This window comes from Quercus suber, unplaced genomic scaffold, assembly GCF_002906115.3.
Source record: "Quercus suber isolate HL8 unplaced genomic scaffold, Cork oak 2.0 scaffold_277, whole genome shotgun sequence".
NCBI classification, from domain to species: domain Eukaryota; kingdom Viridiplantae; phylum Streptophyta; class Magnoliopsida; order Fagales; family Fagaceae; genus Quercus; species Quercus suber.
The window spans coordinates 215,808-242,733 of NW_027069733.1; the positions used below are offsets into that span (position 1 = coordinate 215,808).

At 33.4% G+C, this 26,926-nt stretch overlaps 3 protein-coding genes across 4 annotated transcripts; 2 read left to right on the forward strand and 1 right to left on the reverse strand.

Moving 5' to 3' along the window:
- Positions 1–5,272: 5,272 nt before the first annotated feature.
- Positions 5,273–12,935, reverse strand: LOC111995587 (uncharacterized). Of its 2 annotated transcripts, none has more exons than XM_024027495.2 (6): positions 11,859–12,935; positions 8,175–8,257; positions 7,975–8,091; positions 7,005–7,823; positions 6,373–6,589; positions 5,273–6,079 (listed from the first exon to the last, which is right to left on the reverse strand). In XM_024027495.2, the coding sequence occupies exons 1-6, from the start codon at positions 12,154–12,156 to the stop codon at positions 5,685–5,687; spliced, it is 1,929 nt and encodes a 642-aa protein (XP_023883263.1). In that variant the 5' UTR covers positions 12,157–12,935; the 3' UTR covers positions 5,273–5,684. The 2 variants fall into 2 exon arrangements, with proteins under 2 accessions (XP_023883263.1, XP_023883264.1); XM_024027496.2 differs by having other exon boundaries at positions 8,175–8,271; positions 11,859–11,962.
- A 4,707-nt stretch (positions 12,936–17,642) lies between these two features.
- On the forward strand, positions 17,643–18,466 carry LOC111995600 (uncharacterized). The gene has a single exon (XM_024027512.2). The coding sequence runs from the start codon at positions 17,732–17,734 to the stop codon at positions 18,344–18,346; it is 615 nt and encodes a 204-aa protein (XP_023883280.1). The 5' UTR covers positions 17,643–17,731; the 3' UTR covers positions 18,347–18,466.
- A 4,103-nt stretch (positions 18,467–22,569) lies between these two features.
- LOC112010788 (uncharacterized) lies at positions 22,570–23,995 on the forward strand (the record flags this gene model as incomplete). The annotated part of the gene is given in 5 exon segments (XM_065781765.1): positions 22,570–22,620; positions 22,753–22,795; positions 22,798–22,873; positions 23,105–23,176; positions 23,624–23,995. Coding segments are annotated over 5 exon segments (345 nt in total), but the record flags the coding sequence as incomplete, so codon positions are not given.
- Positions 23,996–26,926: the final 2,931 nt, after the last annotated feature.

The following is a 26,926-nucleotide window of genomic DNA, read 5'->3' on the forward strand; positions in this document are numbered from 1 at the left end:
TTTGTTATCGTCCATAAACCAAGGCCCACATCAAAAGGGTTTGGATCATTCCTATTTGCATGTCTATGCTTGCTTGCTTCTATGTTTTATTCTTATGTTAGCCTCTCTAGTTCTAGGCTTTGTCATGCTTGATGCCCTTAGTGGGTTTATGGTTGCGTGGTTACATCCGACGCCTATGAGGCATTGTTTGGATGTTACCATTTGGGATGCATTGCCATGATGATGGTTGCTTCGTGTATACCCTTCCCTTTCTGCTTTGTGTGATGTTATGCTTACCATGTTTGTTCGCGCCAGCCGTTGGCTTTCTATGCATCTTTACACGCTTGCTTACATGTCCATGCATGAGTCTTGCTTGCTAGTGTGTCGTCCATACTTCAACACAATGAAGTTACGAGCATTCGATCCAAACCTACATTTGTCCCTCGTGGACACCACCTTTTGTTTGTTTTCTTGCTTGTTTGCTTTCTCGCTTGTTTGCTTGCTTTCTTGTTTCTTTGCTTGCCATGTCTATCATGCTTATCTGTTTTATGCCTCTTTCACATGCTCTTTGCATCTTTTTCCTTCCATTGCTTGTTTGCTGGTTTTCTGTTTTTGCCTTTGCATATACACATATAGAGCGAGGATGCATGGAGCTAGGGCACGGTTTACCAAGCGCAAGCGAAAAGGGTGAGAATGAGAGCATGTGGATATAAGCCAAGCAGATAGGTTCAGTAGATTTAGGGGTTTAGCCTCTCCCATTTGGTTTTGTAATCTTATAAACCCCCTTCCTTCCTCCCTTCTTTCTCTCTTAGATGGGTTGTATTAAGTATATCATGCTATGTACCATTCGTCCTCATCTCTAGAGTATGGCGACCCCTGTTTATTTTCCTGCATCTATATTTTGGGCTATGCTTTAGGGATGTAGGCATTTACTTTCCTGCTTTGTGTACTTGCATTGTACATGATGTATGTATATATATACATGCTCGCCCCATTCTGGTGTGATTGTCCTTGTCACCTAAGGTAAAACGAGGCCTAATTTCCGCTGCGATCACCGTGAAAATCTGGTACTTTGCCTGAATGCCTTAAGAAAACATAGATTGGGACCACACCCATTCAAAAGCCAAACCTTAAAGCCCCCATGCATGCAAAGCCCTAAAAGCCAATGCCAAAATCATGTTTTTTACTGCCAATATCTGAAAATTAAGGTTTTATCAAAACAAATGACTATCCTTGGGCAGGCATTGTGGAGTGCCTAACACCTTCCCCACATGTAATCAAACTTCCAAACTCAAGAATCAAGATTTTTTGCCATCCACATTAGATTAGGAAAAATGTCATTTTTCTTAACCTAGGATCGGTAACAAAACCAACTAGAAATAGGTGACCAATCACATCTTAGAAAAACCCAATGATTGGTGGCAACTTCATTCACTTTTGGTAATCACTTAAAGATAGACCTACCTTCCTCCACCGAGAGAGAGAGAGAGCACCCGAAGCTCCACGCGAACCATGCAAAGTCATCGAGAGGGGCCTCCAATGGGCCCTGAGCGCATGGGAGCGTTGCCACGACGGGTGGTCAAGTGAAGGCCCGAAGGTTCTTTGTTCTGGGCCAGGCATCAACAATGTTGATAAAAAATTTTGTTTTTAAAGAAGATAGATTACATGGAACAAGGTACCAAACAAAAACTATAACAAATTAAATCCACAATAAAATATTGATGTCAACAACAAATAATCATGTGATGAGAAAATAAATGATTCAAATATATTGCTTGCTATATTGACGTCTAAAAAAAAAGCTAAAAGATGCGATGACTATGAGATTAAGAGAGACATAAGTTTATATTTTCAGCATAATTTGTAAACACAGACATAAAATTTTAGCCTATCTATTAAACTTGTTGATAAAATCATATGGTATATAAAAAAGGCAACAAATACACAAAATCTATTCAATTTGATGAAAGTAAAAATACTTGCATGGTTGTAGGAAGGGTAGAGAGGAGAAGAGAAGAATATAGAAAATAATTGTAAGTTAGTTAGTAGAAAGAATAATACATCAAAACATTGTGTGTATATATAGAGAGAATTTTAGGTTGTGATGAAGATGATATGAACAAAAAGAAAGAGTTTAAGTGAAAATCAAATTTTTTTTTTACTTTATTATTATTTATTAGGAAAATGATGACATAAGATGCAAATTTATCCCCCCCAAAAAAAAAAGTAGTAAAAAGAAAAAAATTCTATCTTATTTGCTTTTATGTATTTTTTCTCTCTTTTTATTTATTTATTTAAATTCTATCCTTTTTTTTTTAATTTTTTTTTAATTTTTTATGTAGGTAATTCTATCCTATTGATTTTAGATTTTGTTGATAACATTTTAGATAGACACAATTAGAGTTGTAGTTGTAAATCAAATGCTTTCTTTTGTTACTTGATTATTAGGAAAAAGATGACATTACGTAGTAAAAAAAAATAAAATGGGTAGTCACACGATAAACATTAACAATGCATATTTATCCTATTGATAATCTATCTTATTTGCTTTTATGTATTTTTTATTTTTTTATTTTTTGAAATTCTATCCTTTTTTATAGCTAATTCTATCCTATTGATTTTAGGCTTTGTTGATAATATTTAAGATAGACACAATTGTAGGTTGTAGTTGTATGGTACCAACCAACTAAATTTGATCTCTTTTTGAAATTTTAGAAAACACTTATTGTAGGTTGCATGTTTTGTTAAAACACCTATTGTTATTTTATCCAAAGAAATTAATAAGAACAAATAAAATGTTGTTTTTTTTTTTTTTTTTTAATCTAAAAAGTACTGCAATTTGGTGTAGACACTTGGTACCAGTGGCAGAGCCTAGATTTCAACTTAGGGAGGGCAAGTATGTATATATATATATATATATTTCATATCATTCAAATAAAGAAAACAAAAATAATCAAATTGTAGTATATAATAATAATAAAATAATCTAAATACATAATGTTGAAATTAAAATTGTAGAGATAAGGGGCCCAAGAATATATGTTCGGCCTTGGGCCTTGTCTGAGGATGCTTAGTGGTTTGAGGGTAGATAAACAATAATGATGATGTAAGACTCAAAACTTCATGAGCAAGCTATAAATGAGAAGGTTGGGGAAGGTAGGCCGAGGAGGAGTATATCCTCAGCTAAATGAATTAGAGATCAGAAAGTGTGTTCTGCCATCTAGAGTGACATTCCAGGAAATTCTATTGATAAGGATATGCATTATGAACATACATGACAAATGGGAGCTGAAAAATATCTAAGAGAAAGCTGCTATCACTGACTCTGTATAACTCTCTGGCCGCATTAATGAGGAAGTGATATATGAACAGTACTTTTCAACCTTATAGCTACTCCCAAAGACTTCAGAAAGGGGCTGATGGGACAAGGATCAACTCTAGCAATCTAATGTACACGCAAAAGGTGGAGATGAAAGAAAGAAGAGAATATAAAACAGAAAGAAGATCCTCAGAAGGGGGCATCAGAGAATTGAGAGAGAAATACTGTAGAAATAAGAACTGTACCTATAATTAACTTCAAGAATTATATACAAGAATTGATCTCCTCGGACTGTGCCGAGGACGATTTTCATTAGATCAAACCAGTTTATTTTTACTTTATTGTCATTTGGATCCATTATAATTGCTACCCAACTTATTAGAGCCTAGTTTTCTAATCTACTCTCTACAAATTCGTTGTATTGGGCTCTTTGGGCCTAGATCCTTTTAACTTTTGGGCTTAGGACTCGAATTGCGTCCTTACAAAAATAAATTGAGAAAATAAATTAATGTAGGAGTGTTAAGAATATAATAATACACCTAAAAAGTTGTATTAATGTTTTAGTTCCTTGAATTCTTTTAATTTTTTTTTGTAGAATTAAGCATATGTTTCTTTATTTGTTTAAGTAGTTAAAATTTAGATTTATAGAAAGAGTATGAAACAGTGAAAAATTAGAAGAAAATATGATTCATGTCGAAGATACTATAAAAATTCATAGCAATTTCACAACATTCCTCAAATTAGCACATCACCTCATACATGTGGCTTATTAAAAAAATTTAAATCATATATTGTGGTTTACATCCTGAATAAAAAGAACACAAAATAGATTTTTTTAATGCTCTACACACAAAAAGAAGGTGATTTCAATTTTTTCATCATTGACCTTTTTTATGTCTAAAAAATACTAATAGTTTGTAGTTTGTACTATATATTGTGACCATGTGAGAAGCAAAGAAATTCTATAATAGTGAATTTAACTATTTAAGTGGCCCACTAGGAAAAGACAAAAACTATTATTGTGATTATTTTTTTTCTCTTAAAGTAACATGCTTTCTTATATGTGTAGAGGGGCAATTTAAGCTTTCTAACATTAAACTCTAATATTATACTATTATATACCAGGTCGCTCCGCCCCTGCTTGGCATAACCATAGTTTCTAAGCCTAGCTTTTATTTTATATATATTGATTTGGTATGTTTCATGTATTATAATATCTCATGACATTATAATACACGAGATACTATAATACATGAAGTGATGAGATCCCAAATATATACACTTAAGACACTGACCAAAGAGGGGATAGAAATAATCCAAAAGAACTGCTTTCCCCGTATGAACTGAAGCATCAGAAGTGGGAAACTTGAATACCTTAATAGAATTTATTTCTAGAAAATATTTGTGAAACCCTTAACCCAAGCCCATGGGTCAATTTTTGCACAGAGAAAATTTAATGGGCCTTACCCTAATTATAAATGAATTTGGATTGAAAATTTGAGAATCTTCATCCAATAAAGCTGGCCTTGGCTAAAGGCCTAAAAGAGTAAGCGGGTCTTAACGTTGAGATTGTATCTCAATTTCTTAAGACAACTCTTTCAAAACATAGGTAGATCCCACATGTTATGTGAGAGATGTCTTATAAGATTATCTCATAAGATAATTTTCGATCAGTTCAGAGAGAGAGAGAGCATCAAAAGATAGAGCTACAAATTTTAAAGCCACAAAGAATACAACACAGAGCTGAATTGCCTTGATCTTTGACAGGGCACTTCTTGAAAAATAAGAAGATTCTTGCATTTTGGGAGTACCATGAAACCGCAAAATTACAGGCCCATGAAGGCCTAAGATAGGCCTGAAACTACCTTTGCTTCCCACACCAAAAAAATAGTACTTCTCCATATCAAAACCATCTTTCCTTTATTCTCACCTTTTTTAATCCTAAAAAAAAGAACATGGAAAGAGAGGACAATATTGAAAATAACACAACCTTTAATTTCTTTCCCATACTAAAATAAACTTTACAGTTGAAGGTTCAGAACTATACTTGCACTATAAAACTGCGGGTGGAAATTAAAGCACTGTAGTCCTATAAGTGAATTGAACTACCTGTCTGCCTAGCCTGGCATTAGTGACCTTAAACTTTGCTTACATCTATAATGCTACTTTTCATCCCCGCCATGTTTAAACCTATCAGATATCTATACACCGCCAATTTGCCTAATGTTAGAAAACTCGATAATCATCATTTTCTGTTTTCCTATACCAACAGTCATGCACCTAAATTTACACAAAGAAAGAACCCAACTTCAAGGATCAATCTTCGACGTCAAAACTCTTTGCCTCGTAAATTCCATTAAGTGACCACTTGCTATGGCTTCAGCTGCTAATCACATCTCTGGTTGGCAGAATCAAGATCGCCATTATTGTTATTGTCACCGTCTTCATCCTCATCATCACTACAAGATCGCTTACTGAAATTGACCCCCTTCATTTTTTCCAGGTCATTGGGTATGGCTAAATTGGGTGATGCTTGCTTGTCTTCTTCAACTGCTTCAAGTTTGGGAGTCGTGAAAACTTTGGGCTCCAACAATGCAGAGCCACCACACTCAGATGCTTCAGCTGAAGTAGAACACATTGAGAGCTTCAAGCTAGGACTGACATTTTCAGATAAATAGCTGAGTATGTCAGGCTTCGGTTTTATATCAACCCATCTGTTCCCTACCCAATCTCTGGAAGTTCGAAGATTCGTTCTCTTGAGCTTAAGAAACTTGTCTTCACCTAATATCACAGGATAGGCCATGTAAGTCAACATAACAACTGATGGGTATAACCATAACATTATTCATCACTTATTAGCAGGTCAATAAGCCCATGTACACCCCATACAATGTCACAAGAAAGGTCGAACTTTTTCTGAATGGTTTGTTACACACAAATCCAATGGATCTAGAACCCACGACCTCACCCTCCACCTAACACTTATAAGATGAGGAGGTGCCAGTTGAGCTAAAGCTCATTGGCAAGATTAAATTAAGTTTAAATGCATCAGATATTGCTATATTAAAACATACCAGGGAAGTAAACATGCACAGCATTATTTCCAGATGTGTCAAATCCAGTTATAACACCTTCCCACCAGCCATCACTCCACCATGCATCAACTGCTGCACCAACCTCCAACGTACAGTCTGTAAAATCCTTAGGAGGCCTTGGCCGAATTGTCAAGCGGCCTGAGCATCTCATGCCCAATTTATCAGGAGCTGCAACTCTAGATGCAAGGACCCATTCCTACATATTAACAAAAAACGATAAAATTCTATTTTTTGTTCCTGGTTAGTTCTTTATTTGAAAGGAAACATTTAATGCACATGCACATGCTCAAACCAATTGCTGGGATGGGCCACCTCTCTCTGGTTCTATAGGCTGGCAATCATCAGAATTATTATTACTTCAACTAATAAACGAGTAACAGAACCATCAGTATAGTGTTAACAGCCTAATTGCTTACCATCCAATTTAAGTTATCAAACTTCATTGTGTATGTACTGAGGCGGGGCCCAATAGAAAAAAAAAAAAAAAAAACAAAAAAAAAAGAAAAAGAAAAGAATAGGCATTCTACCAATATTTGCCTCTGCCACAACCTATGTTTCATTCCCAATAAAAGCCAAGGAAAATTCAGAGCTTAAATTTATGGAGAATTTACCTCTAGATTGCCACTTTCATCTGCATCCTGCACATCATTGTATTGAACTTTCAGACGCTTCTCAGATGCCTGCAAGATCTTACACCTAAACCAGCAGCCTCGAATGCCACTATCTTGACAGAGCAGTTCTATCTTCTCATCAACCTTAAAAGAAACAAGACACTGGACCTGGGGTTCAACGATCTTTATTCCCATCATTTTCCTTGAAAATCTTAATTTCAACTTTGGATAATTTGGTTCACACTTCGTTAATTGATTCCTAGGGGGTGAATTTCTGACACCAGAAGAACCAGTTACAAGTCCTTGATGCTCCTTGTGACTTCTGTTCCTCTTAGTACCCACCCTTACAGAATCATCATGTGCAAACTCTTCCTCATCTTCCACATGCAATTTATGGCGCTTAAGTTTTTGCTTGGGCACAAGAGAACAATCTAAGGAAGAGAGGATTGCTTGGTTAGAATACCCGTGCAATTTAGGAAGAGTGAAGGGCTTGATCTTATTGTTCCTGAACTGCCTAAAACACATGTGGATTCCAAGAGAAGAAGTAGGTGCAACAGCAGACACAAATTTTTCATAATGCTTAGGAGTCAACACTGTTGCAGGGCCATCAATACACTCAGCACTGATCACCTGAACATGAGGTGTGATGAAAACTTCTCTTGGATGTGGATTAAGTTGAGGGATTAAATCTTCAACTTCCTTATTATGGAGAAACCACCGCACTATCACCTTTTTGAGTCCTTTCTTGTCTTCATAAATATCTTCCAAGTAACCAAGATATTGTCCTTCTTCACCCATAATAAATACAAATGAATGAACCTGCACATCAGGGAAAAATCAAGGAAAAAAAAAAAAAAAAACAAAAATGATATTCTTGAGGATCTGAATATAAGTGAGAGAAATTGTAACACCACTTAACAAAGGCAAGACCATTACTAAATGTAGAAACAACCAATGTGTTGGTGCTTACAGCTATGGTGGTGCCATTCCTGTCAAAAGCTGGGTAGTGCTTTAGCTGTTTGGCACAGATCCAAGCAACACCAGACCATACAATGTCTGAATTTTGAGCTTTCAGTTTCCTTGGAACCTGGATTTATGAGAATTCAAAATTTCATAATAAAGAACATGCACTAATCTAGAAGCAGATAACAAACTACAGTAAATAGATACCATATGATCGGGAAAGTATGTTTGATGCCCAGCCATTGATACTTCAAGAGATCCTAAAGCTTGCCTTGAGTCCGTTGGTGTATCTGTTTCACATATACTAATATTGTTTTAAAATCTTCCCCTTCAATAATGGAAAGAAAGCTTCACTCACAGATAATTCACTGAAGACTGATTTCATGACTTAAGTTTATAGATATATGTAAATATAATAATGTGACAAGAAGACAATGCACAAATTCAAGTGTGATGCCCACGATTAAATACCAAAAGAAGCGAAAACTTAGGAATGAAAAAAAAAAAAAAAAGCAGTCTGCTTATCATAAGGGTAACAAGCCCCCTCAAGACTAAACCATCTATCTATGCATAGTGTTAGGCAACTGGGGGTGCTCAAAACTTTGGAGAGAGATATCTGCCCTTCTCGTTCCAAAAGGACTTATGGGGATAAAACAGACAGTGATAAATATATTGTAATTGCTACCTATCAAAAAAAAGATAAATATATTGTAATTGCTATTTAAATACTTGTAAACAATTATTTTTAACATGCATAATTTATTCTGAAGATGAAAAAAGAAAAAAAATTCTATCCTATAACGATAATGCAAATGATTCCTGGTTCAATTAATAATACCTACTTTAACTGGAAACTCTTAGTTGTAATCTCTTGGTAATCAGTTTCTAAAAACAAAATAGGAATTAGAAACTAAAGAAAGGCTATATTTTGCTCCACCACCACAACAAAAACCAAACATTAGTCCCAAAATTTTTGGGATCGGCTATGAATCCTCAACAAAATAATCATGGTAGATCACATGTATTCTTTTCCGCCATTCTATTTGAAGTCATACCCTTAATTACTTCCTTAATTGACATGCCCTTTTTACTACTTCTATTAATTGTATTTTTGGTCTTCTTCCTCTATCTTTTTTCATTCCCTAAACTTGAATCAACTGACTCTTTCTCATTGGTATATTAGTTGCTCTCCTTTGAACATTACCAAACTATCTCAAGTGACTCCCCCTTATTTTTTCCACCCCTGCACTCCATTTCATCGCATGATTACCACACTAAATTAATTTTCTGCCTTTCCCATAACTGGTAATTGCATGTGTCAAACAATAGTTAAATAAAACAAAAAATAATTGATTCCCAAATATAGTAAAAACAATCACAAGAGTAAATCATACAACAGCTAACCATTCTCGTATAAAGTAAAAATGCCATTCCTCTTACACTCTTAAAGAGAAAAGACTCTAAGACAGTGTAAACTAGAAAAACTCTTAAAGAACTAAAACTTCCCATATGCTTTAAACTAGAGTAACAACATGTTAACCCAATCATACAGTCTTCTAGACAAGTAAATTTCATGATCCACCATACAGACTCTGTTTAATCAACCCATGGAACCCATTGCCATAATGTCAATTGGTATTTTTTGGACAGAAATTCACTGCTGACGTGAACTAAAATTCCTAAGATTTAACAGATGCAGTAAAATACCAGCATAATAAGCATTTTGAAATTCACAAATGAAGAAAGGTGGAGATCTAGTTGAGGCTTTAAATTGAGAAGGCAAAGAGAAAAAAAAAAGGCGTTGAAGTTATAGATTTAGGAACAAAGGAGTTGGATCTGTAACAATTATAAACAATTGAAAAGAAATAATGCAAAGCATGAAGAAAAAAAATTGACAAAGGTTTCAAGGTATGCTACTGTACCCCATTCGTTGTCACTGCTTGAGAATCCTATCAACAAACTCATCAAATCTCTCTCTCTCTCTCTCTCTCTCTCTCTCTCTCTCTCTCTCTCTCTCTCAAAAGTGGATGCAGTGGTTTGTAAATATCGAAGGAGAAAAGGACATGGCAGCACGTAACACCAGCCACTCATACATGGAAAGATGGTACAATAAATCTCTCTCTCTCTCTCTCTCTCTCTCTCTCTCTCTCAAAAGTGGATGCAGTGGTTTGTAAATATCGAAGGAGAAAAGGACATGGCAGCACGTAACACCAGCCACTCATACATGGAAAGATGGTACAATATAACTGGCTGACTGCTCTCTCTCTCTCTCTCTCTCAATTGAGTTGGGTGCGCTGGGTTTTTTAAAAATCAAAGAAGTAAAAGAAGAAGGTGAGTTGGATGCGCTGGGTTTTACCAACCTCTCTTTCTCAAAAGATGGTCTCATAAAATTGACTTAGATTTTTTTTCACAAAAGTATTAAGTGTTTCTTATGACACAAAACTTCTCTTAAAATAACAATCTATACTTGATGGTTCAAAGTCAGATCATCGTACTAGATACTACTTTAATTGAAGCTAAGAAAGAAACTACAACCCCAGAAATCGATTCTGAGCCATAGGAGTATAATGAATTTCAAAGAAAATATGACCTATTCCCATCCTAATACAAAATATTGTCTTAAAATGATAGCATCTCTTATAATAACAGTATCTCTAACGTGTAGAATCAAGTTAATTTCTATCTTCTAATCCCAAATCTATAAAGATCACTCCAATCTTAATTAAAAGGTATGCTAAATTACCATATTGGTCTTATAATAGTATTTTTCCAGCCTGACTAGCCACATTCATTCAAAATATAAAGTTAAGACCAATAATAAAAAGTACCACTATGAACGGTTACTCATGAAAAATGATGAGTTATTACTCCTAAATACTTACCATGCCAGTAGATAACATATAACCGAGTGCACTTGCACATGCACATGCACGTGAGAAAGGGGGAATCATAAATGAGTAAAATCTTTTTTGGTAAATTAAAAGAAAAAAGTGCAAGTATACACCTTTTAGTGCGTGACAACAAGATATTGCCAAACATTTACAGAGTTTTCCATGGATACTCTTTTAGCATGTATCCAAAAGTTTCAGAAAAACTTCCGCATGTTGAAACCCATTGAGACTATAACATATTAAATCAAAGGCATTCTCAGTCAGATCATATATTTCAGGTAACAACTATATTAATTGTTAGCTTTGACTTGAGAATAGAAGCTTACATAGAAACCAATTTGAGGAGTAACAATTTTAACTTCAAAACTGTTACCCTTTGTAGAACACAATCTTGCATGAACTTCATATTCATAAACCTAAGTGTCCCAAGTGCTAGTTTTCTTCCATATTAAATTTTATTAGGTGCAATTTGTTGCACCAATTCCTTTTTATAAGTAAGTTTTGGCGGAAAGGAGAGGTACGAGGGGAGATTTGAAAAAGTTGGTAGCACCAATGCTGTTGTAAAGTTTTGCAATAAGTTCCAATCAATTACCATTTACTCTACAAAGACTACAATGATTAAACATTATAGAAAGGAATTTATAATTCAACATCTAGGTGGAACGAATTCAACTTGACCAAAAGCGGAAATACTTAACCCATGTTAACAAATGGTCAGTACGGAAGCAACACGTTACACATAATTCGATAAGTAACAACAATCTTCACATTGCACTATCATAGAAAATTTCTTTTCTCCCAAGCAGTAAATTTTGATCATGCACGCAAATTACTATCGTAAACCCTGCATCTCAATGCTTGTGTTCTTATATATACAATTTAGGTGTAAACAACATGTTGAGGCTAGTACTATGCTATTCATTGATTTCATTCAATATAGATCCCCAAACTTCATATTTCTAATTAAGGAATAAAAAATTGTAAGACATTCAATACATACTTGATATATCCGAATACGGCACACGATGCCTTGAGACCAAGGATTCAAGCCACTCCACCACTTCTCTTCTCGCCCGCCACTTTCTGCACACATTGACAGATCTCTCGAAGCCAGAAAACTGAATGAAGTCATCTGAGACAACATAGGTCATGTGTCTTACACTCCTCTCAGTTCCTACAACAGCAAGAACTACATCCCCAGATACACCCTTTAAATAAAAATGAGTAACACGGTTACCACGCTCATGACTTATAATGTGCTCCTCCCAAGACACAAAACTAGGATCATTCACATCCATAATTATAAAGAGCCCCAAAAGAGTTCAAGGAGCCTTTTCTATCACATTCAGCTAAAAAACCCCAAATCAGGCAACAAAACCTTTGCTACTCAACAAAACCCAACTTTTTATACACTAAAAGGTAAAACAATCGAACCCCAGTTCACAAAACAGAAAAATGGCACTTTGGTTCTCACAAAAACTCCAACCCCCCCAAGTCAAGGAAAACCTAAAGACACACAAAACAGACAAAACCCAATTCAGCAAAACTCACCCACACTCAATATCTATGAGGAAAAACGCAGTATACATAAAAAAATTACATGGTTCCATCTGTGAAGCAAACAGATTGGGGTTTAGCCAAAGGGGAAAAGAAACGCATTGACTGGAAGATAGCAGTCCAAAAACTGAACAGGGGTTTGGTTGTTTCAGTCTTGGAACAAAGCAGAGAAGGCTCAAAAGCAAAATAAAGATAAATAAACCAAAAGGGTCTCTAATGAGGGTTTGGATAAACAAAACAAAAATCAAAACGAGAGAGAAAAAAAAAAGTACAACTTTGCTGAGAGTTTCACAGTCTCCTTAGTAATACAAATAACTATGAAAAGTTCATAAAGGCACCGAGTGAGTGTGAGTGACAGAGAGAGAGAGAGAGAGGGTTCAGGGTTTTGCAGAGCTTTGAGGGACAAAGGCAAGGCCAACAAGACAACAGGTTGAGAGAGAGAGAGAGGCGGAGCACAGGAGGATGGACATGAAAGGAATTATGGGAAAGGTTTAGGGAGATACTTGGTACCGTGGAATTTGATATCTGATTTTGTACACATGGCAAGGAATCAGATCGCATCAGCATTTAGAGTTTGATATTGGATTCGAATTTCAGTAATGTTACTTAGAACAAGTTTATTTTTATTAAAAGGTTATTTTTTATTCATAAACTTTGTAAAGATTTTATTTTTATTTTTATATTTTAGATATAAAAATGAGAATAAAAAATGAAATCTTTTTTTATAGTTTAAGGATGAAAAAAAAAAAAATCTATTTTAAAGTTTAGAGATTAAAAAAAAAAGAGATATTTTTATTAATTTAAGGACAAAAAACAAACTTCTTAAAGTTTATTTAGAGACGAGTAACAAACTTTTGCTAAAGTTTAGAGAGGAAAAATAATATTTTACCTTAATTATTTTTAATGAATTGTTGAAATTGTTTGTGAGCTGTGGACATGACTTTTTACGTGTACCATTTGTTTTTTCCAACCACTGATGATTGGTTAAACTTGGACTAACCTAGTTGGTTAGACCATTAACTTGATGAATCGGCACCTACATCAGTTTAATTGTCTAATTAGATCACTTGCAATTGAACTGGCAAAATTTAGTGGATTTTTTGTGACTCAAACATGTCGTTTTCACCAAATAAATTTTGTAATATGAATAAAATTATTTTTACAAGTCCATTGCAGTATCATTTTCTTAAAAAGGAGAATAATGGCAATAGGGAATTTTATACTAGTTGATGCTAGACTTTTAATGAAGACAGAACTTCAAGTTAATAGCTCAATTTGTAATCCTTGGGAGTAGCTAGTGAGGTATGAGATATACTTTCCGTTACTATGATTTTAAAAAATGTTATAAAATTTTATTAAGCAAAAACACGTCTGTAATTTTATAACATGTCTGTAACTTTATGGTTTCTAGTGTTGTTAATTGTGTAACGTGGCTAGTGTTGTTAGAATTACTTTTTACTAGTAATTTTGGCAAATGTATTTTCTCAATTTACATATATATATATATATATATATTTTTTTTTCCCATCTTATTTTTATATTTTTATAATTTTTTTTATTGATCTTATAGTTTGACTAATGATGTATTTTCTCAATTTACATATATATATATATATATTTTTTTTTTTCCCATCTTATTTTTATATTTTTATAATTTTTTTTATTGATCTTATAGTTTGACTAATGACCTACTAGTTGAACCAATGACCCAATAACCCAACTCCTAAACTAGGTCAACATTCTATCTGAATTTAATAAGTATGCATTAGCAATTGTGTTGGTACTTGGTAGTTGGTAGTATTACATTTTGAAGAAAATACACTCCCCCTCATTTCTACTTTTTTTAAGGGGGGTAAGGGTAAGATTTTATGTAAAATGGCATATTATGTTTTTAATCTCTAAATTATGTGTTGGTGTGTGTATGGATTGATACAATAGTTTCAACTGAATGACATTCGCTCCATAATAATTGTTCTTTATTCAACGACAATAGACTTTACTAATTGAGCTAACTAAAACTCACATTTAATTATATTTTTAAATTATTAATTATGTGAAATTAATAAAACAGTCATCAGTCATCACCAATTTTGATTGTTCTCATTTACGATGCCGACTCTTGGAATAGGTAGAGGATCCATGCTACTTTGATCATGCTTTATATTTTGGAGGAATAAATTTTCACAAGTTTATTTTATAAATGGAGTGATTCGATTATAATATCATTCTATCTATATTAAAAGAAGCGGATAAGATTTATCATTTATGGTCAAGATTTACTTACTTTTCAAGGATATACCAACGTATGCTCTTATATCCTTGAAGATTAAATCTTAATCATAAAATAAACTATTATCATTTCAAAGACGAATGGAGAGAAGTAGTTTAGGGATTTGTAACATAATATAATCAGAGATTTACTCATTTACATATTTGATTTTGTCACAATATAACAAAGCGGGAGTTAATAAACTAATGAATAATCGGCACAAAAGCTTAAGGTGAAAATTATTGAATATTGACTAATGCTAATCTATTTTATTTCTGTTGATATTAATACTTTATTCAAATGCCTTGATTAGATTAATAAATTAGATTTTCCCTGACAAGTAATACTTTTTTATTGGTTTCAACTTTCATTGTAATTTACGGAGCTTGAAACATTTAGTAATATTTAAATTAGTGCTGTAGTTTGAAAGTTTGACTGCCTGATATCACTAGAATAGTTATAGAAATATTTTTTTAAGTAATAAGAGTACCTAGTTACCTACTACATATTCCAATTAGGTATTTGATTTCATTTAGAGAAATTTGTCAATTATTTTCTACATTCTCGATGTAATTGCCGCCAACTAATACGGTAAATACCCTTGTTCTATTCTCTTAATAGACATATACTCCATTATTCAACCAGAACTCTCTCTCTCTCTCTCCAAGAACATGGGAGGAGGACTCCAATCCATTTCCCTCTTCTAAAAATATCGAAACTAAGGGTTCATTTGATTGTGGAGGAGAGAGGAGAAGAGAAAATACGAGAGAAAAGTGTGTTTGGTTGAGGAAAGGAAAGTGGAGTAAACATGGTAAGGCTCAAGAATTTTCTCTCCAAACCCACGATTTGGAGGAGATATACCATGCATCCGGTGCATGTATCCTCCTTCTCACATGGAGATGTGGTCCACCTCTATGTGAGAGGGAGGATACATGTATCAGACACATATACCTCCTCCAAATGGTGGGCTTGGAGAGAATTCCTAGACTTTCTCTTGTTAAGGCTCATGGTCCTTTCTTGTCTTCGTGGTCTAGACTTTCTTGTCATTTTGAACCTCAACACAAGACAAACCTTTTTTTTAGTTGAGAGGGCTAATATATTAGACTAATCAAAATTATAAATGAGTCTATAACATATGTTAGCTACCCTATCAAGGGCAAGCAATTTCTTCACCACAAATAATGGGTAGTCAAAAGGCACAAAAGTTGAATCTAGATTATAGCCCAACTTAGCCAGTGCATCAACACAATAATTGGCTTCTTTGTGCACATGCTTAATGTGAGTCTTAAGAATTGCTCTCAATAGGTTCCTACAATCATTAAGCAATGGTTCCAAGAATTGGTTAGTAGTGGAACTCTTCATAAGCTAGGCAACAATTAAAGCATCAATTCTATAATAAGATTTTTAATTTCTAGGTTTGAAGCAAGATTGAGACCATCTTTCAAAGCTCAAAACTCAGTTGTACAACTAGTTAATATGCTTGAGCCTCTAGAGAAGCCTCGAATCCATTCTCCTTCACTATTTCATATTAGACCTCCACCTCTTGCCCTCCTTGGGTTACCTGTGGCTGATCCATCAATGTTGAGAGTGATCCAACTAAAGGTGGCTTCTTCCAATTTACTCAAACAATGGCCTTTGTAGTTAAAAATTTGTCATTGAGTCATTGAGGGAAAGGAAGACATAAGGCCAGTCCCACTTGCCTACCATATTATTATTATTATTATTATTAGGACAAAGTTTGACTATAAACTTGATTGTAACCTAAGATTACATCTCCTACTAAAAAAATTAACATAATTATATATTTTGAAAATCTAATCATTGAATTGCATGTTCTTTATGTTCTTAATACACATATCAATTTTTTTGCAAATCAAATATTATTTACTATTTGATATGTAAATTTATTTTTTTAGCATAATTTTATATTATAAAAACTTGAAATTTAAACATTTGATTGATGACATAGTTATTAATTTTTGATTTCTTAAAACTTTGCAAGTATGGAAAATATAAGAAGAAAATGTAATCCAATTGTGGATTTATCAAAATTCACATTCAATAAAAGGGATATTGAGCAAAGTTGTAGTCTAAAAAGAAATTGTAATCCAATGGTGGATTTATCAAAATTCACAATCCAATCAAAAGCAATTGAGCAAAGTTGTAACCTTAAGCTACAACCAAATTTGTTGCAAAACTTTATCCTTATTATTATTGTTGTTGTTGTTAGGAGAAATTATACAAAAAACACTGGAGTTTATAACTTGTTTAAAATTATGTTCTAGGTTTTTCATTTTGTCATAAAGTTTCAAACTCATGAAACCATTTAAATTTAAAGTTCATGTCCATCTTTGGTTTTATGGGTAGTAACAAAACAAAGAAAAACGATAAATTGTTGATAACTCTTTATGCTTCACCTAAGTAACCAATTTTGATTTTCTAACAGTCACTTTTTTCAACGATTTACTGCATTTCTCTACTCTATTAGACTATTACAAATCAAAATAACAAAAATGAAAAATAGAGATAAACTTCAAATTAGAAAATTTTCCATAAATTTATTATTTTGATTGGAAAAAAATGGACCTAATTTATGTGGTATAATTATAGGCTTTTTTATATATATATATTTTTTATGGGTCTGGTTAATGTGTAAGGGCACACATTAAACCATCCACTTTTGAAAATATTTTCTCGAAAATTGAAAAAACTGTCAATACCTTTTCAATTTTCAAGAAATTTTTTTTTTTCATAAATGAAAATTATTGTGTGCTCTTAAAGCACACATTAACAAAATCTATTTTTTATTTCTGCTTATTCTTCATGCTATTATTATTATCGCAACTGTACAGGCCAATCTTTTTTCTTTTTTTCTTAATTGAAGAGGCCACTTAAATATCTTTATCACTAGTGGGACACCAAATGAGATGGCTTATATTTCTGCTCTAGAGTCTAGAAGATAAGGTGGCATTGTGTACATCTTCTTGCCCATTCATATCACTTTACCACTATAGACAGTCTCGGTAACATAGATAACGTTCAAGAAAATGAAGACCTTTTTCTTGAGATCCCAGTTCAATCTACTTCGTTGCACCACTTTCACCTATTCAACTTCAAATCCTCCATTTCTCGCACCCATCAAAACCACATCATATCCAAAACACATTAAAGATCTTCCCACATCTGTTCCACTTTCAAAAAAAACTACCATCCGAAGACAAAATCTAGTTTTTCCTACAAAATCCAATCCAATAAGCAAGCCCTTAGTCTTAGAACTCGTTCCCAAATGCCAAACTCCCTTGAAGGAGGACCCTCTTCAAGTTTACTCAAATGGGTATTCAAGGTTTGTGATATTAGGAGCTGTTTCTCTAGGACTGATGCTGGTTCTTATGGGAATGGATGACCAGAAAGCTATGGCTCTGGGTCCAGAAGGTCCTCTAGTGGAAGAGTTTTGGGAAAATGTGAGGAGATATGGTCTTTACGCTCTCACAGTCAGTACAGGTGCAATTTACACAATCTTTCAGCCTATATTCGAGTTACTGAAGAATCCCATTTCAGCAATTCTCATCCTAACCGTCTTTGGGGGAGCTATTTTCATTGTTTCCCAAGTTCTTTCTGCAATGGTTGGTGTATCTGATTTCACTTATGATTATGGATATTAGATCATAACTTTGTAAGTTTTTTTTTGCATGAAAAGGTTTCCTTGCCTTAATTTAGCTCAAGAAAACATGTTAGTTATTATTAATTATTAGCATATACTTGTGAAGGGATGAAAATTTTAGTCCTAATATTTACTCTATATGGTAAAAGAATTAGTTCGAGCGGGTTTGAAAAGAAAATGAATAAAGTTTGAACACCTAATCTAATTAGTTAATGAACTTGGCTCATGTTAAAAAAAAATCAACAATCCTAACTTTTAATACTCGACCTAACTTGTTTATGTATTCAAGTTGGAGGAGAATTTCTTAATTAATACTCATCCTTAGTAGTTCCTCAACAATTAAAATTTCTTGTTGTGAAATAAAGATATAATAATCCAAATTCATATACACTCGAAAAAGGATCTATTAGGGTCTTTGATAAAGAACAAAAATTGCTTAGTCTGCTCAATCATTTGTCGCCCATGAAATGGATTCCACCCCAAATCGGCGGGATCAAAATTTAATTTTGACACTGCTATCAAATCCCATTTCATTGTCATTGATGCTATGGGAAGAAATTAATTTGGTGAAGTTGTGTTTGCACATTCTAACATCTTCCCACCCTCTCACACACTCACCTCATCCCTAGTTCCTAGTCAATTTCCTCTTTGAGCTAAAGACAGTACGAAGTTCTCTAACTTGTTTGGAATTTATCTATTGTTTTTAGAAATGTGAATTTTTTGCCTCACAACTCGGTTCATTGGGCTGCTTATAATAACTAAAATGGGCCCATGTTCATCTCATCTCTCCTACCCTTCTAAAGATTGAGATGGACCGGGACTATCCTTAGTTTTCTGCATAATATAATCATTATTACTTACCAAAAAAAAAAAAAAATCATGATGAAATGGAAGTAATGTGATCAAATTTTATTATAATTATTAAAAACAATTACTCATCAATGTAATATTTAGCACTCACTTATATCAATGTGATCAATGTGATAATAGTTATTGTGTGCGCCAAAAGTGAAGCTAATGGACCAACCCTCACTTGGGCTTACAATCTATTTGTAGTGTGAACTTTTGATTTCCTACCTTGGGTATTTCCTTATACAGAGATCCAACGGAGCTGCCTCTCCCTCAAGCTTAATTCTCATTTCTTCCTCTCTTAGTCTCTTTTAGAACTTTTTCCATCCCCCCTCTTCTTCCTTAGTTTCTCATATTTATAGCCAAAAATTAGTGAGGAGTTATGGTTACCTTCGTGGTTAGTGGGAAAGGAGGTCCAATGTTGTTAACCTTAAGTGGGTGTTTAGTTGGGAGTGGGGTGTGGTAAGAGTGGCATTGGAACTGGTTCCCACTTAAGTAGAACTGCTCGGCAGCGATGTTTCCTAAGGCATAGTCGGGCAGCCGAGAAGAGGTGAACCCGAGCATCTATCTTAATGTTTGGTAAGTGGTTCACCAAGCGTGATCCGGGTGATAAAGCATGGTGCGTACTAATTAAGACCGTTTGCCCAATGGGCTTTAAAGTGGCCTGAGGCCTGGGCCTAGGGCGGTATGGGCCATACTGTCGAGTTGGAGCTGAAGGCCCAAATGGGCCTGGATATCCCAGTGCCGTATAGTTATAATAAAATTTGATCACATTACTATTAAAAACAATTTCATTAAGCACTCACTTTTATCATTATTATTTAATTAGTAGCTAACTCATGCTATGCACAGAAAAACTATTGAAAGAGATTTAAAAAAATAATACTAATATTTTCCATAGAATTTTTTCCCTCCCTCTATCTCTCACTTAGTAATGGTCTTATCCCTTAATGTTTAAATGTTATTAAATTTATAATTTTCTCTATTATTTAATTTTTCTTTGCAAATGTATATTAATACAAAAAACATAATTCATGAAATATTCCATTGTAAGAAGACTATTATTCTAATGTTGCAATTTTGGGTTTTTATGATGAAAGTTCTAATGAACTAGAAATACTAATTATGTCGATGGCCTAGTATGCCTAAATGCACATGAAGGAAAAAAAAAAAAAAAGACTAGTGGAAACTAATGGTTCATTAGGATTGAGGGAGAGGGAGGGGGAGTAAAGTAGAATTGGCTGAAAATTACCTAATTTTTGGCCAACTCTACTCTACTCCTCCCTCCCTCTTCCCCCAATCCAAATAGGCCATAAACCAAGAGGCACGAACCTTGAAGTTGACTTAAACTAATGCACAAGTAAGACATGTTGTTAGACACATTGTGTACATGCAGAGAGTCAATTTTCGTATTGAATGCTATTTCAATTTGGCTAAGAGAACGATATATTTCAGTACTGATCAATACCAATATACTGTTTTGAAATTAATGCTATATATACACACTAAACTAATTGTTTGCAAAATGCTAAAAATATTACAAATTTTATGCCATACTAACATATTGTAAAGTGATGTAATAATAATTGTGATTGGTAAATGGCAATATCATAATAAATAATAAACAAATATCAATTTTTTTTTGGACTAGTGACATTAGTTTCTAGAGGTTAATGATGAAATTTGTTGTATCTTTAGTATCATTTATATATTTTTTAGTCTAACTTTCATACCAACGTTTTTTTTAACCTTCTTTTATTCTCATCCACTTATTCTCACTAGCTTTTTTTATTTTTATTTTTATTTTATACATGTTCCCACTAGGGTTATTCTAGCTTGGAAGGCCACAATTGCAATAAGAGTTGTCACCACCATCAGTGCACTTTGCTTCCTACCAAGCCAATCAATATGTTGATGCTTCATTAATAGTCTCTCTGAACTCTCTTTCGTCGTTAGTGTTGAGGTTAGAGATTTAGTAATCCGAGGAACTTTTGTTGGAATTCATGTACAATTGGATGTATATCTTTTACACTTAAAGCCCTAGCACCTCAATCTCCATATCCTTTAAAGAAATAGAGAGAAGCAGTTATAGAGAAAAAAACGAAGAAATAGAAGACGAAGAAGCACATAGAGAAAACGAAGAAAAAGAAGCAATACAAAGTAGAGAAAACACAACGAATAAGAAAAAAAGAGACCAAGAGACCCCATACTTCTTCCAATAGATCAGGTTTGAGAGAAAGAGGAGAGATTGTATTGCACCCAAAAGAAGTTGGGACAGAAAGTGATTGAGCGAGAGGGCCTTCAACTTTGAACAGAGACAATGAGATTTGAGAGTGTAAGAGGAGAGGAAGAAAAAGTGTTAGGGAACATCCATTGAAGATAAGAATTGATTAGTAAAAGAAAAGAAAAGAAACATTAAAAAATAACAAAACTTTGATGTGTAAAATTATGACGGTTCCAGAGTTTTGGTGGCACAATATAAGTTAGTTAATAAAAAATCAAAAGTTTCGGTTATATAGTATTTATAGATTATAAATGTGAGATTTCAACCACATGTAAGTCAATAGGTTTTACCCAAAATAGAATAATAATAAAAAAGCCATTGGGCCTCAATAGTAGGTGGATAATTTTTTATGGTCATTCTCACAAAAGAGTTCTACAAATTCTAGTGCAAGCCAAGCCTAATCATTACACATGCTTTAGTAAAATTTTATTTTTTTTCCATGGCCCAAGCCCATGCAATCTTTATGAGGATTTAAGAAAATGTGATTGGGAGAGTAAAATTGGTCCTATTTAGGCTTTTTCTTGGGCCAAAAAATGTGAACTTTGCTAAGTGAGTTGGGGCTACTTGCAAAATTTGAGGATCTAGAAATAAATTACATGCCAGACACTTTCACACAAATGGAAGCCTATTTGTGTTGCTCTATGTAGTTGCAACTAAAACCATTTTAGCCTACATAAGCATGCTTCTTTATTTATTAATTTTTAACAAGTTTTTGTCAAATCAAACTGTTTTTTCTATACTAAAAAAAAAGTTACTTAATGTGACAACTAATTAGGACGTCAAATCAAGCAACTTTCTTTAGTAGTGAATTAGTTGAGAAAGTACAACCAATTAGGAATGAATAACTTTTTTTTTTATCATGTTAAGAGCATTTACAGTAAGATTCTAAAAAAATATAATTTTTAGTAATTCAAAAATTTACTTTATTTATTTTAGTAATTCACTTTACAATATATCCAACATCAAAAGTTTTATTTTAACAAATAACACATTAAAATAATATAAACAAACAAATAAAATAAATACTACACATGGAGAAAGTACAACCAATTAGGAATGAATAACTTTTTTTTTATCATGTTAACATTCGATCATGGCACATAATTGGACGTCTTGGTGGATGCAATTCTATGAATATGCAGGTAAAATTTCATCTTCATAAAATTTTGATCCAGATACTTGTCGTAGCCGCACCATATATGGAATGCAAGTTTATTTCCAATAGCTATATGGGTTCTTTGTTACTCACACAATGCACAATGTCATTCCTGCAGCTGTCACAAGCACCTATGGATAATAGACCAAGTTATGATGCTATTCAGGAGCAAATACAACTCCAACTGCGTTTTACAATATTGGGGATCTTGAGATTCAAGACAACTTGGCACGAATCTGGTGGGGACCGTTTTAAAATTCTAAATAATGGATGCAAGTTTTCTCGATATCCTTGATGATGCTCAATTTACATGTGCTGATTTTTGTGTGTGGGTGTGTATAATTTCAAAGGGAAGTAGATGCAGATTAAGGTGTTACATATATTATACATGTACAAATAATACGTGCACACAACCACACACAAACGGAAGATTGATGATTATTCCTCATAAATCTGATAATTTTTTACAGGGTGGATATTGGGACCAGTGAGCCATTGCTTCTGGATGTTTTGATAAATGCATTGACACAGATAAGCTCCGAGTAAGCTCAGCACATCTCATTTCTTTTCAAATTTTTTGTTAGTTTTATTGACTCAGTTATTATTATTAAAGTTTGGACTGGAAATAATTATCTTCCTGCACACAATCCTTTGAACCCCACTACAAATAAGAAATTAGTTTATACGAAATAGAAATTTCAAGGGAATGATAGTTGCAGATTTCCAGGTACTGATTAATTTGTCTCTACATTTCTGAGTGTTTTTTTTTTACTTAGGAATGTGTAGTTAGATATACGCATATGCACATGCTAACGGCTAGGATTGCTTTGTTCTCTCTTTCAGCTCCTTAAATGGTCTTGCCTTCTTAGATAAGTTTTGATTCTGATGTTTGTCTGTTGGTTTTTTGGCCCGTATTTTTGTGTGTACTTAAAAGGTTCTTATGTTCTATCTCAAAAAAGCTTCTTACCCCTTTACTTTTCATTTAACAGCATGGTTGGAATTAAGCAATTGACATTTGGTGGATCTGAATTTGAGAACTGGAATGAGAACTTGAAATCAGAGGATGCAGGTTACAGCATACACAAGATTTAGCATGCTTGCTGTACACCCAGGGAAATGTTGATGAAATGGCTACATTCTTCACTTGCTTAATTTCGTTGCCAGTTCTAAAGGGCAAGGACTGGGTGCAAACAGTCTTGAATGCAAATATTATAGACCATAGAGTGCTGGTTTTAGGCACATGTACCTGTGTTGAGTGTAGAAATGTATATTTCAGACTGGTAGATCAAGAGGAGGCACTAAGGGAAGGCATTTAAATTGGTTGCAGTCTTGTATCAATTGATGAAAATTTTCCCTTTTCACTTTCCTGCTTGGACAGTGTGCACGAGCATTTGAGGTAGTAACTGTCCATGAGGACATCACATGCACACTCACTGTTGCACACTCATCATAGTATCATACACACTGCCACGTAGGTTAAAACCGTGTTTTCAAAACATGATTTCAAAGAGAGCGTATGGAGTATGCAATAACAAATGTGTAACAAGATTTCCGTTTGCAAAATTCCCAGCACGTGCTCCCCCAACTGGCTACTTCCATTCCTGAGCGTATAAAACATGTAGACACGCTGAAAGGGTCTGGCCATAGGAAAGCAAATTTCAACTTTCACACCCGATGAACATTGTTTTTATAGCAGGCGTATAAAAGGCATCCAATGTGGGTTGTAATTGTGAAGAGGTTTGTTGCTTTTTGCTGATTCTCTTGGCGAGGTTGCCATATCTTCAAGAGCCCTCAGTGAGCAACCTGTGAACCAAGCTGTATCAAAATTATATATACTACCCAATTTATAATTTGACTACAATCCCACAGCTAACCTTTTTTCCACACTCCACTCTCAAAAATTCCCAAATCAATGAAATCTAACTCAGATTTAGACAGTTGACTCAAAGAAACTGCATAACCCAACTTAAGGCTGGCTGGCCAGCCTCTAAAATTCTTTGCAACTACCCTTAACACTTCACATCTCACTCAGGACAACCACAAATAATCAGCTCCCCCTTCTCCTAATTGGCTATGGTGCCAATCGTCCATAAACGAGCATTACAACATCAAATTTCCTAGAATTTTTAAAAGACAAAAATAAATATCAACAATTTATAGGGAATGAAACCAACATTTATCACATTAACTAACTTATGAAAGGCCAAGAGCCTTCTACGAAGACATCTAGGATTTAAATCTTTCTCTCTCATTGTAACTTTTGAATTATCCACACACACTCAAAAAAAACCTTATAAAAGGGAAAAATATGAAAACTAAACTCATCTAATTTATAACCATTTAATCCCTAAAGTTTAGATTGCCAAGACTCAAACAATAACCAGTATAACTCATTTCTTAGGGCTTGTTTGGAATGGAGGATGACAGAGAGAAGAGGAGAGGGGAGGTGGTTGGAATGTTCTCCTCCATCCGAAAATAAGGTTAGATTATTCAGACAAGGATTTCGTTACTTATTGGTTCGAGAGGGGATGAACTATGGGTCTGCACTTTTGACAACTTCAATGTCCCTATTCCAAGTGCTTGTTACTTTGTTTCAATTTTTAAAACAAACTCGAATTCCCTTTCTTGTCTTGGAGTTTGGTCGGAGTTGATTGTGGACTCATTGCACATCACTCCTTGCTAGGATAGGTCTGTTTATGCCGCACTATTGCCACTGACTTGTACTTGAACCCCATATGAGAGAGTCTATTTAGTAAGCCTAACAATGTCATAATCTATATATATATATATATATATCATATACTATATAATAAAAGTTAGGTTTAGAAGTTGTGGTTGCACCAAGTAGTTGCATTAAATTAAAAACAAAAAAAAATTTAGAATTTTCAAAAAATAAATATAATTTTTTTTTACTTATCTTCTTCTCCTATAATTTCTAAATTGATAAAAATCTTAATTTGATTACAATCCAAACTCTTCATCTAATACTTCTATTATTATAATTTATAAGTTGATAAAAAATTTTAATTTGATACAATTCAAACTCTTCATCTAATCCTTCTTTATTTAAATTATATTACTACATGTAAAAAAAAAAAAAAAAAAAACTGCAACAATCTTCGTCCATTCTTTTTTCTTTTTCATTTTTAAAATTTAAATCATATTACTTTGTGTAAAATAATAATAATAATAATAATACCCGTATAAAAAAAGAAAAAGAAAAAGAAAAAAAAAGCAATGTATTCAATAGCAAAATCTTTCTCTTCACACGTGACTTTTATGTTGCACCAAATTGCTTCACCAAATTGTAGAAATTATTTTACATTTAAAATATATATATAAATTGGTTGCACTAAGTGATTCCACCAAATTGCAGTTAGTTTTTAGATAAAAACAAAAAGCTTTTGATCTTATCAATTTCTTTAGATAAAGAAACAATAAATGTACGTATGAGCTTCTTCTTCTTCTTCTTCTTCTTTTTTTAATTTTATAAAGTAGCAATCTCTTAGCTTACGTTAGTATTTTTATTTTTTTGGGATAAACAATCATCCTACACTGTTTATTTTCTAATAATAAAGTAACAAATTTATAAGTATTATTTAAAACTTGCCATGATTTTTAAAATATTTTTACTATTTTATTTGTTATTAAATTTAATTATATTATCAAAAAAAATATTTTAAACTTTATATATAATTTTTTTTATTAAGCCGTGCATCGCACGGGCATATTACTAGTATATATACATACATATATATATATATATATATAAAACCAAAACCTTTGAAACTCCCACAATTTTTCACGTCAACACAATACTTAAATAAAATTATCATTTTATTAATTAATTTTTTTGGCCCAAACTTAACAAAAAGTAAAATTCTATTTCTCTAACAAGTCCAACTTAAACTCAAACTCAAATATTAATAATTTATCTCCAAATTTTAAAAGTTAAGTTTCAATAAGAAGTCCAACCCCACACTTCTCTCTTCACTCTTCACACTACCTCTCTCTCAAACGCAATTAGTAGAAACCTAGAGGACAGTGCTAGGGCACAACCATAGGTGCCATCGTTTCTGTTGAAGATCAAATTCTACCTAAATTGTTATTAGGGTTTTCAATTTCTGGGGTTTATTTATTTATTTATTTTAATAGTTTATATTGAAGAGCCTACCAGATTGTTATTGAAGATGAAATCCCACAAGTTTTGCTTTCATGAGTTTCACATGTTGTGTTATTTTTTTTTTTTTTGGCTTGCTATCTGGGTTATTAATTATTAGAGAAGAAGAAGA